Here is a 14,371-nt window from a genome sequence, read left to right on the forward strand (position 1 = left end):
GTGAGTGCCATTGCTATTACAAAGGAAAAAGTGCTAGGCAAACTCAAAAGTCTTAAGGTAGATAAGTCACTTGGACAAAATGGACTTTCAAGATTCTGGCAAGGTCCCAGAGGACTGGAAGATTGCAAATGTCACTCCACTCTTTGAGAAGAGAGGAAGGCAAAAGAAAGGAAATTATAGACCAGTGGTTGGGAAAGTGTTGGAGTCTATTATTAAGAATGAGGTTTTGAGGTACTTGGAGACTAATGATAAATTAAGTCCAAGTCAGCATGGTTTCTGTGAAGGGAAATCTTGCCTGGCAAATCTGTTGGAGTTCTTCAAAGAAGTAATAAGCAGGGTGGACAAAGAAGAGGCAGTGGATGTCAATTACTTGGATTTTCAGAAGGTATTTGATAAGGTGCCACAAATGAGGCTGCTTAACAAGATAAAATCCTATGGTGTTCCAGGAAAGATACTGGTTTGGATAGAGGAATGGCTGACAGGCAGGAGGCAGTGAGTGGGAATAAACGGGGCCTTTTCTGTTTGGCTGCCAAAGACAAGTGGTGTTCCTCGGGGGTCAGTACTGCTACTTTTCACATAGTTTGTCAGTGATTTGGAGAATGGAATTAATGGCTTTGTCGCAAAGTTTGGGGATGATACAAAGGTAGTTGATGTGGTAAGTGGTGCTGAGGAAGCAATGTGATTTCAGTAGGACTTAGACAAATTGGAAGAATGGGAAAAAAAGTGGCAGATGGGATACAGTGTTGGGAAATGTATGATAATGCATTTTGGTAAAAGGAACAATAGTGTGGACTATTATCTAAATGGGGAGAAGGTTCAAACATCAGAGGTGCAGAGGGACTTAGGAGTCCTCGTGCAAGTCTCCCAGAAGGTTAATTTACAGGTTGAGTCTGTGGTAAAGAAGGCAAATGCAATGTTGGCTTTTAGAGAATCAGAATCGGAAACTGGTTTATTATCACCGGCATGTGACGTGAAATTTGTTAATTTAGCAGCAGCAGTTCAATGCAATACATAATCTAGCAGATGAAAAATAAATAAATAACCATAATAAAAATAAATAAGTAAATCAATTATGTATACTGAACAGATTTTAAAAAAGTGCAAAAACAGAAATACTGTAAATTTTTTAAAAAAGCGAGGTAGTGTCCAAAGATTCAATGTCCATTTAGGAATCGGATGGCAGAGGGGAAGAAGCTGTTCCTGAATCGCTGAGTGTGTGCCTTCAGGCTTCTGTATCTCCTCCCTGATGGTAACAGTGACAAAAGGTCATGCTCTGGGTGCTGGAGGTCTTTAATAATGGACACTGCCTTTCTGAGAGACTGCGTGGTAGAACTGGTTGAAACTAGTGTCTGATGGGATACTTGACCAGCTTAAGACTGCTGATGCATGTTGAGAATAACCTTGGATGATAAGCACAGTACCAGGGACGCCAATTAATAAGATACTCGGCCCCTGGAACCAGGAGGGAGGACGTGTCTGAGGGTAAATTATGAGCCCTGATAACAGGGAACAAAGAGGACTGTTAGACTCGTTGTGAGAGATAATTGACATGTCTTTTAAACGATTAATCTTGTCATGACCATGGGATGGCACACAAAATTATGTGACGGTGTTTGTCTTGCTGTATAAATATGAGCTTTTTACAACCTAAAATTCAGAATTCTGGTGGCAGTGGAGACTGCTGCAGACTCTCCATGATATCATGTTGATAAACTCTTAAAACGAAACTCGAAGTCACTCTGGTGTTCTTAGTTAGTGTTTCCATGACACACCGCTCCCTAAAGATTTCCTGGGTACTTGGTAGACTAGTACCCAAGCTGGAGCTGACTAGATTTACAACCTTCTGCAGCTTTTTCTGATCTTGTGCAGTGGCCCTTCCATATCAGACGGTGATGCAACCAGTTAGAATGCTCTCCACAGTACATCTGTAGAAATTTGCATGCGTCTTTGGTGACATACCAAATTTCCTCAAACTCCTAATGAAATATACAGTAGCTGCTGTCCTGCCTTCTTTGTAATCACATCAATATCTTGGGCCCAGCATAGATCCTTAAAGATGCTGACACCCAGGTACTCGAAGCATGAAATCAAATCCTTAGAAAGAGGTGACATAGGATCAGAAGATGTAGAATCGTTGTGGGTATGGGTAGAGATAAGAAACTGCAAGGGTAAAAAGACCCTGATGGGAGTAAAATACAGGCCTCTGAACAGTAGCCAGGATGTGGGCTACAAATTACAACGGAGATAGATGTAAGGGGGTTTCGTCTTTTATGTTACTGTGGAGGCTAATTAAAATGGCTTCTTTGTTACGTTATAAGCGGGAATGCTTCTTCGTTATGTTAAACGCTGAGAAAACTTTGCACTAGCAGCTTGTTGTGGGTTAGGAGCTGATAAGAGGATGTTATGAACCAATTGGGATAGTTGTTATGACTCCGGTGTATCTGGAAGTTTTTGTATGCGCGGGGTTTTGAGGGAGAAGGCAGGAGAGAAAGAGAGAGGATGGACCAGGTGCTGTGAGTCCGCTAACGGGGTCAGACCCCGAGCGGGGCGTTCGTCAAGGGGGGGAGACGGAGACGGACTCGTGTGGAACGTCTGGTTGACCACCGTTAATTGTCCCGAGTGGCCAGTCGAGGTGGTCCGAGGAGTCGCAGGGTGAAGAAGAAGGTCCTTGAGCTCCAACTGTTGGTGCACGAAGAGATTGAACTTCGATAAGTGTAGCGCCTTTTATTATCCTTTTATATTTTATTCTCTATTAATTATATAGTTCCAGTAATATCTATAAACTGTAAATCATTTAATCATATCTGGTGTATTGTCTGTTATTTGGGCGGGGTAGGGTACATCACACAGCATCCACACAAACTAATTACCCAGTTTGGCGGGACCGAGGGTTGTTTCCCTAGACGACAGCGAGCCGAGCGACCCTGAGGCTGGCTGGGAGGGCTGCATAGAAAAGGCATGTAAAATTGACAATGTTCCAATCATAATGGGGGATTTCAATATGCAGGTAAATTGGGAAAATCAGCTGGGTGTTTGATCCAAAGGGAGGGATTTTGTAGAATGCCTATGAGATAGCTTTCTAGAGCAGTTTGTGGTTGAGCCCATTGGGGGAAAAGCTATTCAGGATTGGATGTTGAGTAATGAACCAGATTTGATTAGGGAGCTTAAAGTAAAGGAACACTTAAGGAAGCAGTGATCACAATATATTAGAATTCACCCTGCAGTTTGAGAGGGAGAAGATAAAGTCATTTGCATTAGAATTACAGTGGAGTAAAGGGAATTAGAGAGGCAAGAGAGAGAAGCTAACCAAGTTTGATTGGAAGGGGATGCTAGCAGGGATGACAGCAGAACAGAAACATCTGGAGTTTCTGGGAGCAATTTGGAAGCCACAGGAAAGATATATCCCCCCAACAATGAAGAAATATTCTAAAGGGAGGATGAAACAACCACGGCTGACAAGGGGAGTCAAAAGCAGCATAAAAGGAAAAGAGAGGCATATTATAGAGCAAAAATCAATGGGAAGAAGATTAGGAAGCTTTTAAAAACCAACATAAGGCAACTAATAAAGCTATAAGCAGAGAAAAGATGAAATATGAAGGTAAGCTAGTCAATAATATCAAAGAGAATACCAAACGTATTTTCAGATACATGAAGAGTAAAAGAGAGGTGAGGGTGGATATCGGACTGCTGTGAGATGATGGTGGAGAAGTAGTATTGGGGAACAAAGAAATTGCAGATGAACTTAATAAGTATTTTGCATCATTCTTCACTGTGGAGTACATTAGCAGTATGCCAAAAATTTGAGAGTGTCTGGAGTCAGAAGTGAGTGCAGTTGCAAAGGAGAAGGTGCAGAAGGGTCTGAAGGTAGACAAGTCAGCTGAACCAGGTGGTCAAAACACCAGGGTTCTGAAGAAGGTAGCTGAAGAAATTGTGGAGGCATTAGCAGTGATCTTTTAAGAATCACTAGATTCTGGTATGGTTCCTAAAGACTGGAAAATTACAAATGTCACTCCACTCTTTAAGAAGGGAGGGAGGCAGAAAAAGGGAAGTTATGGGCCAGTTGGCCTCACTTCAGTAGTTAGGAAGATATTGGAGTCCATTATTAAGGATGAGGTTTCAGGTTTCATGTTTTCTTAATGGGAAATCTTGCCTGACAAATCTGTTGGAATTCTTTGAGGAAATAACAGGTAGGATGCACGTAGGGAAGTCAGTGGATATTGTTTACTTGAATTTTCAGAAGGACTTTGACATGGTGCGACACATGAAGCTGCTTAACAAGATAAGATCTCATGATATTACAGGAAATATACTGGCTGGAAAGGTAGTGGGGGATAAGCTCCTATCAATTAAATGCTCCCAATGGTGAGCACCTCAAATTACCTCTGGCAACCAAGTTCAGCTCCTGGCCTTCACATGTGGCTTATCAACTAAGCAGAACCGTTTCTACTGACAGGAGAAGGAGCAAAGGTGGGTTACTAGGGCCTTAAAACCAGTCACTTGAGGTAGATAGGGCTCATCCACTGTGGTTTGCAGGTCATCGACAAGAAGGAAAAGTCTGATCTCAAACCTCCATTGTCTTGCGGCTATACCCACTCATGGGGAGGGCTTTGTGAGTAAACCCTGAGGAAAATTCTGGAGCTGGAGTCCCTGTGGCAGTCTTACATTGAGTTCAACACTGACTAGCAACTCCTGTGATGCCACTGGTGCCAAACTGTATCGATTTCTGTCGTACCTTTGGATTCATCAGCTGCATGGGGAGAGAGAGCCTGCTGCATGGGCAACAATGTGCTCGCCATATCGTATTGCCCTGGCTTGCATATCACATAGAAAGCTGGGACACAACGTCTATGGTTGATCCTGACCAAGGGAGGGCTCCTCCCCAGTAGCATGGATAGAAGATTTGCTGACTGGCAGAAGGCATAGAGTGGGAATAAAGGGGTCTTTTTTGGTCGACTAGTGGTGTTCTGCAGGGTTGAAGTTGATCCGCTCCTTTTCATGTTATATGTTAATGGTCTGGATGATGGAATTGATGACTTTGTGGCCAAATTTGCAGATGATGCAAATAGAGTGAGAGAGGCAACTATCCAAGTAGTGATGAGGAAGCAGGGAGTCTGCTGAAGGACTTAGATTAGGAGAATGGGCAAAGAAGTGGCAGATGGAATATAGTGTCATAAAGTGCATGGTCACGCATTTTGGTCGAAGGAATAAAAGTGTGGCCTATTTTCTAAATAGGGAGAAAATTCAAAAATCTGTATCTCAAATGGACTTGAGGGTTCTTGTGCAGGATTCCCTAAAGGTTAACATGCAGATTGAGCTGGTGATTACAAAACCAAATGCAATGTTAGCATTTATCTCAAGAAGACGAGAATATAACAGCAGGGATGTAAAGCTAAGGCTTAATAGTTGGAGAACTGTGAGCAATTTTAGACCCTTTACCTCTGAAAAGATGTGCTGGCATTGGAGAAGGTCTAGAGGAAGTTTATGCCAATGGTCTCAGGAAAGACGTGGTTAACATATAAGGAGTGTTTGATGGCTCTGAGCCTGTACTCACTGGAGTTCAGAAGAATGAGGGGGATTTCATTGAAACCTACTGAATATTGAAAGTTCTAGATGGAGTGGATGGGGTGAGAATGTTTCCATTAGTAGGACCAGAGAGCACAGGCTCAGAACAGAAGGACTTCCCTTTAGGATAAAGATGAGGAGGAATATCTTTAGCCAGAGAGTGGTGAATCTGTAGAATTCATTGACACAGACAGCTGTGGAGGCCAAGTCATTGGGTATATTTATAGTGGAGGCTGATAAATTTCAGATTAGTCATGAAATTAAAGGTCTTGGGGGGGGGGGAAGGCAGGTAAATGGGGTTGAGAGGGAAAGTAAATTAGCCATGCTGGAACAGTAGAGCAGATTGAATGAGCCCAATGGCCTAATTCTGCTTTTTCTCCCTCTGTCCCTCTGAATATACCCCTTGCCCATCCTCTGGGTCCCCTCCCCCCCACCTTGTCTTTCTCCCTGGGCCTCCTGTCCCATGATCCTCTCATATCCCTTTTGCCAATCACCTGTCCAGCTCTTGGCTCCATCCCTCCCCCTCCTGTCTTCTCCTATCATTTCCGATCTCCCCCCCCCCTCCAACTTTCAAATCTCTTACTAGCTCTTCCTTCAGTTAGTCCTGACGAAGGGTCTCAGCCTGAAACATCGACTGCACCTCTTCCTAGAGATGCTGCCTGGCCTGCTGCGTTCACCAGAAACTTTTATGTGTGTGGCCTAATTCTGCTCTTCAGTCTTATAGACATGTGTCACAATGTCTCAACACATTGTGACAATCTCCCCTTTGCTGTGATATTTATTAAGTGTGGAGATCAGAGACTAAAAGTACAAAACCATACCCCAGAAAATCAAAGGGAGTACTATACTGTGAATGGTGTAAGTGATAGTAAGTGTATGTTCTTTCATATCTGAATTCAGTTTTGTAATCAACTTACTAATGTTTATTTTTGGTCTACACAACAAAACTTTTCATTCTATGTAATCACAATTCCTAATGCTAGAACAAAGAAATGCAAATATCCATTATAATTATCATTGCCCACCAAAAATATATATAGAGCTAAGGTTGCAGTGTTGTCAGCATTAAAACATTTAAAACAGCAGGAACATCCTAAACGGCTGTTAAGAATGTATCTCCATTTGTTTTTAAAGTAATGACAGTAACAGGATCACGAATACATGAGATTTCTGTGAGAAGCAAAAAAAGTTCTCCTACCTGGCTGGAGTCCCCTGTGCAAGTCTCTGCAATATCACAGTCATTCATGGCCTGCCTGCAAATTGCTCCACGTGGTTCATACTAGAAAAGAAAAGGATTCAGAGCTTCAACCCATTGAGTCTGCCCCACCACTCCATCATGGGTGATCCGAGATCCCACTCAACCCCATACACCTGCCCTCTCGTCATATCCTTTGATGACCTGCCCAATCAGGGAACTATCAATTTTCACTTTAAATGAAGGTCTTGGCCTCCACAGCTGTCTGTGGCAGAGCATTCCACAGATTCACTGGATACTCTCTGAGTGAAAAATTCCTCCTTAACTCTGTTCTAAATGGTCGCCTCTCAATTTTGAGGCCGTGTCCTCCAGTTCTGGACACCCGCACCATAGGAAACATCCTCTCCACATCCACCTTATCTAGTCCTTTCAAAATTTGGTAGGTTTCGATAAGATCCTCACGCATTCTTCTAAATTCCAGTGAGTACAAGCCCAAAGCTGCCAGACATTCTTCATATGTTAACCCTTTCATTCCCAGAATCATCCTTGTGAATCTCCTCTGGACTCTCTCCAATGACAACACATCCTTTCTGAGATATGGGGCCCAAAACTGTTGACAATACTCCAAGTGTGACCTGACTAGTGTCTTATAAAGGCTCAGCATTATCTCCTTGTTTTTATATTCTATTCCCCTTCAAATAAATGTCAACATTGCATTTGCCTTCTTTACCACAGACTCAACCTGTAAATTAACCTTCTCGGAGTCCTGCATGAAGAATTCCAAGTCCTTCTGCACCTCTGATGTTTGAACCTTCTCCCCATTTAGATAACAGTCTGCACTATTGTTCCTTTTACCAAAATGCATTATCATAGATTTCCCAACACTGTATTCCATCTGCCACTTTTTGCACATGCTTCCAATTTGTCTCCGGGCTTCTGCAATTGCATTGCTTCCTCAGCACTACCTACCCCTCCACCTATCTTACTTTTCTCCCCTGAAGAGGAGAAGCTTTATCTCATACATAGAAATGAGACAATATTGGATGAAAGATTCCCATTTGTGGAAGAGTGGTTGTAAATATTGATAAGGTCTTGCTATGTTTAATGCAGCTGTTAAGAATTGAGACTGGAACACAGTGACAGCCATAGATCATGGAGCCAAATGGTGTAAAGTTTATTTAATGAGGCATGCCTCAGTCCCAAGTCACAGCAGATTGCTTCGAGGGAGAGACAGTTTAAAAGAAGTGGGGAGGCATTTGGCACATTTTGCATGCCACAATTCCCAAGCAGACATTGGATTACACATAACAGGTACTTGGTAAGGACCAATAAAAGGAAGTGTTTTTTTAGTAAAGTGGCCGGCTGGGGGTTGAGTGCCTGGCAAGGGTGGAGTGGCTGAGTTGGCTTGACTGGAAGCTGGCTGTGTTTTGCTTGATGCGTGAGTGTGTTTTGGAACCTGTTGAGGGAAAGAGAGTGGGGAAGGAACGGAAATTGCTGGGAGGAGGTTGTGTGGGTCTGGTAATGGCGGACAAGATAAGAGGCGGGGTTGAGGGAAAGAAAGTGGAGAAGGAGAGGGATAGAGACTTGGGACCAGAGGTAGGCAGCTGGGGAGAGGTGGATTATTGTGAAGGGAGAAATAAAGGGAATGAGGAGGTAGTAAGGGGTCAGATGAATAAAAACCAAGACAAAGGGAATAAAAGAATAAGAAATGATAGTGGAGAAAGCTCTGAAAGGGAGGAAGATGAACAAGCTCAGAGAGGAGGTGTTGTCATAATTAGGTTTAATGAGAAGGCTCAGGGACATATGAAGAAAATTAACCTGTTTGTGCTAACAACAACTCCGACAAATAAGATAGGGGAAATAGTATTTGCAAAAGTCCTTAATGATGGCAACTTATTGGTAAGATGTGCGAATGAGGAACAACTTGAGAATGCACTCAAGCTAAAAGAGATAGGAAAGTACAAGGTGGAATACACTGGGAGGGTGGGAGCACAAAACAGTGGTTGTAAAGGAGTGATCACGGGGATACCAATGAGTATAAATATGGAGGAGATAAAGAGGAATATCAAAGGAGGGAAAGTAATGAATGTTCAAAGACTGAAAACAACAAAGGAGGGAGTGAAAAAGGAAAGTGAATCTGTATTGATTGAATTTGAAGAAAGAGTGCCAAGGAAGGTGTTCCTGGGTTTCATGAGTTACCCAGTAAGGGTGTATGTGCCAAAGCCATTGAGGTGCTATAATTGTCAAAGGTTTGGACACGTGGCTAAAAACTGTAAAAGGCAGAGGAGATGTGCTAGATGTGGGGGTGATCATGAATATGGAAAGTGTGGAACAGGAGTTCAACCAAAATGCTGCAATTGTGGAGGAGCTCATAATGTTGCATATAGTGGGTGTGAGGTTGTGAGACGGGAGACTAAAATTCAAGAAATAAGAGTGAAAAGAAAGATCACTTATGCAGAAGCTGTAAGAATGTCAAGAGAACAGAATAATGCTCCTAATGAACAGGGAGCAATAGGGATACGAGAGATGCAACAAAGAACAAATGACAGGATTTATGTAGACAAAAAGGCTCTAGTAACATTCATTGCAGGAGTGATTAATAGTACGGCTGAGGTAAAGTCAAAAAGTGACAAAATTCAGCTGGTGGTAAAAGCAGCAGTAAACCATTTAGGGTTAGTAGGACTGACATGGGAGGAAGTGAGGGAGAACCTCAGTAATCAGTCAAGCCAGGAAGTGTCATGTGTTGGTTAATACTAATTATGGTGATTCTTTTACAATGGAATGCAAGGAGCTTACTGGCCAATAGCCAGGAATTCAAGCACTTTATTAAAGAAATGGTTGTAAAACCGGATGTAGTGTGTATTCAGGAAACCTGGTTGAAACCAACTTTAGACTTTGTGGTATATGGGTATAGAATGATAAGGAAAGATAGAAATCTAGGGGGAGGAGGGGGTTGTGCTATGTTAATCAAGCAAGGTATACCATATAGGGTACTGGAGAAAGGAGATGATCAGGAAAACATAGTGGTGGAATTGTGGGAGAGAGGGGAGGGAGTGGTTATAATTAACTACTACAATCCATGTAAAAGGTTGGATTTGGACAGCCTATTAAAGATACAAGGACAAAACAGACATAAAGTAGTGTGGTGTGCAGATTTCAATGCTCATAGCACAATATGGGGGGATCAGATTACAGATCCAAATGGAAAGGTAATTGAAGATTTGATGGAAGAAAGGGATTTGGTGTGTATGAATGATGGTAGCGGCACAAGGATAGATATAACAACAGGAACTGAGTCAGTGTTAGATATTACGTTAGTGTCTAATACCTTGGCTGGCATTAGTAACTGGGAAGCTTGGACTGCTTCAACAGTAGGCAGTGATCACTACCCAGTTTTGTGTTCAGTGGGTGAAAGAGTTGAAGTAAGACCAGGTGGCGGAACCTCAAAGTGGGTGTTTGAAAAAGCAGATTGGGGTAAGTTCCAGAAGTTGAGTGAAGAAGGGTTGACAAAGATTGATATTTCTGGAAATGTAGATGAATTAAACAGTCAGGTGACTTCAGCAATTATCATAGCAGCAGAAGGATCTATACCTAGGAGTAAAAATAGGATGAATAGAAAACTGGTACCACGGTGGACAGAGGAATGTTGTCAGGCTGTAAAAAACAGAAATAGAGCATTCAGGCTAGTTAAAAGAACCCATAATATGCAGCATTTGGTTCAATATAAGAAAGCACAGGCAGTGGTGAGAAGAACTATACGTCAAGCTAAAAGGGCAAGTCGGAGGGTTTTTGTGACAAGGTAGGAAGAACAACACCTGTGGGAGAGATATGGGGAATGATTAAGAGGATGGGAGGAGATGAGATAGAAGGGAATGGGAATATCCAGTAATGATATCTGAGGAGGAAACTGCAGTCTCCAGTAGGGATAAGGCTGAGGTCATGGCCAAGTCATTTGTACTGATACACAGTTCAGAAAATTTGTCTGAAGAAGGGAGAAGAAGAAGGGAAAGAATAATGAGCCAACACCCAGGTGTGTTAAGCAGGAGGGAAGGAACAGATGATATAATTGATGATCCATTTACATTAGCAGAAATGGTGAGAGCAATAAAGAGATCGAGACCAACCTCCCCAGGGAAAGATCTGATATGCTCTGTGATGCTAAAAAATCTAGGAGAAGGAGCGCTCTTGAAGTTGCTGCATTTTTATAACAGAGTGTGGGAGGAGGGAAGATTACCAAGTGCATGGAAAGAAGCAGTAGTAATTCCAATAAGGAAGCCTGGCAAGGATCTGTCAAAACCCACTAGCTACAGACCAATTGCATTAACATCAAGTATATGTAAGATAATGGAAAGGATGATAACAGAAAGGTTATCATATGAGCTTGAGAAAAGGGGAATGCTGGCAAGTTATCAGAGTGGTTTTAGAAAGGGAAGGAATTCCATGGACTCAGTGATTATGTTAGAGACTGAAATAAGGAAGGCCCAGGCAAATAGAGAGTCAGTAGTGGCAGTGTTCTTTGACATTGAAAAAGCCTATGATATGATGTGGAAGGAAGGATTATTAATTAAACTGCACAAAATGGGGGTTGGTGGGAGAGTTTTTAATTGGATTAAAGATTTTTTGTTTGGTAGAAAAATTCAAGTTCGGATTGGATCAGAATTATCAAAACAGTACATAGTGGAAAATGGCACACCTCAAGGTAGTGTGATTAGCCCATTACTTTTCATGATTATGATCAATGATGTCTTCACAAAGGTACCAGTGGATATAGGTAGGTCACTGTTTGCGGATGATGGGGCCTTGTGGAAAAGAGGCAGGAACATGGACTATATAATCAGGAAACTACAAGAAGCAATTGATGATGTGGTGGAGTGGGGTTATGATTGGGGATGTAGATTTTCAGTAGATAAAACTCAAACTGTATTTTTTACCAGGAAAAGGGTTGAGGTAGGGAAGAAGTTAAGGATGTATGGGGTTGAATTAGAAAGGGTTGCATCATTTAAATTTCTGGGAGTTATATTTGATTCACGATTAACATGGGCAGACCATATCAGGAAAGTTGAGGAGAAATGTAAAAAAGTAATAAATGTGATGAGATGTTTGACTGGTAGGGAATGGGAAGCAAGTTGTTCAGCTTTGAAGAGAATGTATGTGGCTTTAGTAAGATCTGTATTGGATTATGGAAATATAGTATATGGATCAGCAGCTAAGTCTCTTATAAGGAAACTGGATGTGATTCAGGCTCAGGTCTTGAGAGTGTGCAGTGGGGCTTTTAAAACGTCACCAGTGGCAGCCCTATAGGTAGAAATGGGAATAATGCCTTTGGAACTAAGAAGGATGCAACTGATGACAAACTACTGGGCTAACTTGCAGGGGCACAATGATTCTCACCCTACTAGAGGAGTGTTGCAGGAGTGCTGGGAAAATGGGAGGTTTCAGAGGGATACCTTTAGTCGGGTAGGGAATGATATTGCGAAAGAATGTGGAGTATTTGATCTGAGGATAAGTCCTTCAGTAGTTTATCCGGTTGTAGCTCCATGGAAACTTGTATGGCCTGACATAGACTGGCATTTGTTAGAGGTAAAAAGGAAAGAAAGATATAAAACAGATTTGGTAAATGCATTTAACTGTCATGTGATGGAAAAGTATAGTGATTATACTCACATTTATACGGATGGTGCGAAGGAACCTGAAACAGGAGTGACAGGGTTTGGGGTGGTAATACCAGCAAAAGAAATTGGAATCAGCAGAAGAACATCTAATAAGTTAGGGGTGTTTACAGTGGAGATGCTGGCAGTGTTGGTTGCATTGCAATGGGTGCAGAAAGCCAGACAAGCCAAAGCATTGATATGTTCAGATTCTTCCTCAGTTCTAGCAAGTTTAAGGTCTTTTCACACAAACAGTCAGCAAGATGTACTTTATGAAGTCCTTCAGTTAGTGACAAGAATTGCAAATCAGGGAGGTCAGGTAAAATTTCTATGGGTTCCAGCACATGTAGGGGTGAAGGGGAATGAGAGGGTGGATGAGTTGGCAAAGAGGGCGTTAAAGAAAGAAAATGTGGAAATGCACATTAGTATCAGTAAAGCAGAGGTTAAGTGTGTAATCTGGGAAAAAGTCAACCGAATGTGGCAAGAAAGATGGGACAGGGAGGGGAAAGGGAGGCATTTATATCAAATACAAAAGAGTGTTGCAGTTACTAGGGTAGGTAATGGAAACAGAAGAGAGGAAATTGTGTGGACTAGGTTAAGGCTGGGGCATTGTGCATTAAACAAAACATTGAAAATGCTAGGGAAACACCAGACAGGATTGTGTGAGGAATGTCAGGAAGAGGAGTCAGTAGAACATGTAGTTCTGAGTTGCAGGAAGTATGGGATACAGAGAGAGATGATGAGAAATAAATTAAGGGAGTTGGGGATGCAGGAATTCACATTAAAAGGGTTGCTGGGCATGGGTGAGAGAGCACAAGTCCGGGTATTTTTAGCGTTTTTAAGGGGTACAGGGGTTTTTTATAGAATATGACAAATAAACAGGAATAGGATACTAGGATGGTCAAAGATGGGAGGGTGAAGTGTAGGTTTGTGTGTGCGTGTGTGTGTGCGCGTGTGTGTGAGTGAGATTGGGTGAAGGGATTTAGAATATATGTCTGGTGCACATTCTAGAGCAGAGGGTGGCGGTAATGCACCATTAAGCTGGATGCCAACCGCCGTAAAACAAGATACAGACAGACAGACAGATAGTAAAGTGGCCATCTTGGGAGTGGGCCAGTGTTAGTGTGGGAAGTTGAGGTTTTGGCTCATCGGGGCTTCAGTGAGGAGCGGCATAGGCAGATTATTGTTTCTTTCATTATTCGTTCTTTCTTTCTTATTGTACATTTAGAGTAGTTGGTTGCCAGACAGAATAATGGAAGGTTCTTCTTGCAGGATGTGGGAAGGTAGGCATCCAGCAGCAGCTTCTAACAGGAGTTGGAGCTGGAAATGGGTGAACTCTGGATCATTCAGGAGGCTAAAAGGTTAAAGATAGGACATATAGAGAGGTAGTTACATACAAGGTGCAGGACACAGGACATGGTGAGATTCAGAAAGGGGAAAGGGGTTAATTTACCCCTGTGGCTATCCCCTTCAACAACGGGTATATCACTTTGGATACTGTTGGGGGGATGACCTGACAGAGGAACGCCACAGTGGTCAGGTGTCTGTCTCAAGACTGAAGGGGGGAGAAGAGGTGAGTTGTGGTGTTAGGGGATTAATTGGTTTGGGGAACATAAAGGAGATTCTCTGGATGAGAATGAGATTCCTGGATGGTTTGTTACCTCCCGGATACCAGGTCTGGGGCATCTTGGATTGAGTCCTCAGCATTCTTAAGTGAGGAGTGAGCAGCCAGAGGTCATTGTCAACATCTGTACCCATGACATGGGTAGGAGGGGGGACAAGGTCCTACAAATTGAGTTCAGGGAGTTATGTGCTAAGTTAAAGGGTTCAGAAAAGTTTCCTTAATCAGTACATAGATGACCCAACCAGAGAGCGTGCTATACACGATCTCCTATTGGGGAATGAATAAGAGCAGGTGTCAGAAATTTGTGTTGGAGAACACTTTGCATCCAGTGATCATACTGTC

At 42.5% G+C, this 14,371-nt stretch overlaps 1 protein-coding gene across 6 annotated transcripts in view; it reads right to left on the minus strand.

Annotated features, from left to right (window-relative positions):
* adam11 (ADAM metallopeptidase domain 11) overlaps nt 1-14,371 on the minus strand; it is a 287,890-nt gene that overhangs the window by 60,199 nt on the left and 213,320 nt on the right. For all 6 annotated transcript variants that reach the window (XM_063037211.1, XM_063037208.1, XM_063037207.1 and 3 more), the window contains exon 18: nt 6,761-6,841. In XM_063037211.1, coding sequence (XP_062893281.1) covers nt 6,761-6,841 — 81 coding nt within the window. The remainder of the gene's footprint in view (nt 1-6,760; nt 6,842-14,371) is intronic.

This window comes from Mobula hypostoma, chromosome X1, assembly GCF_963921235.1.
Source record: "Mobula hypostoma chromosome X1, sMobHyp1.1, whole genome shotgun sequence".
NCBI classification, from domain to species: Eukaryota; Metazoa; Chordata; class Chondrichthyes; order Myliobatiformes; family Myliobatidae; genus Mobula; species Mobula hypostoma.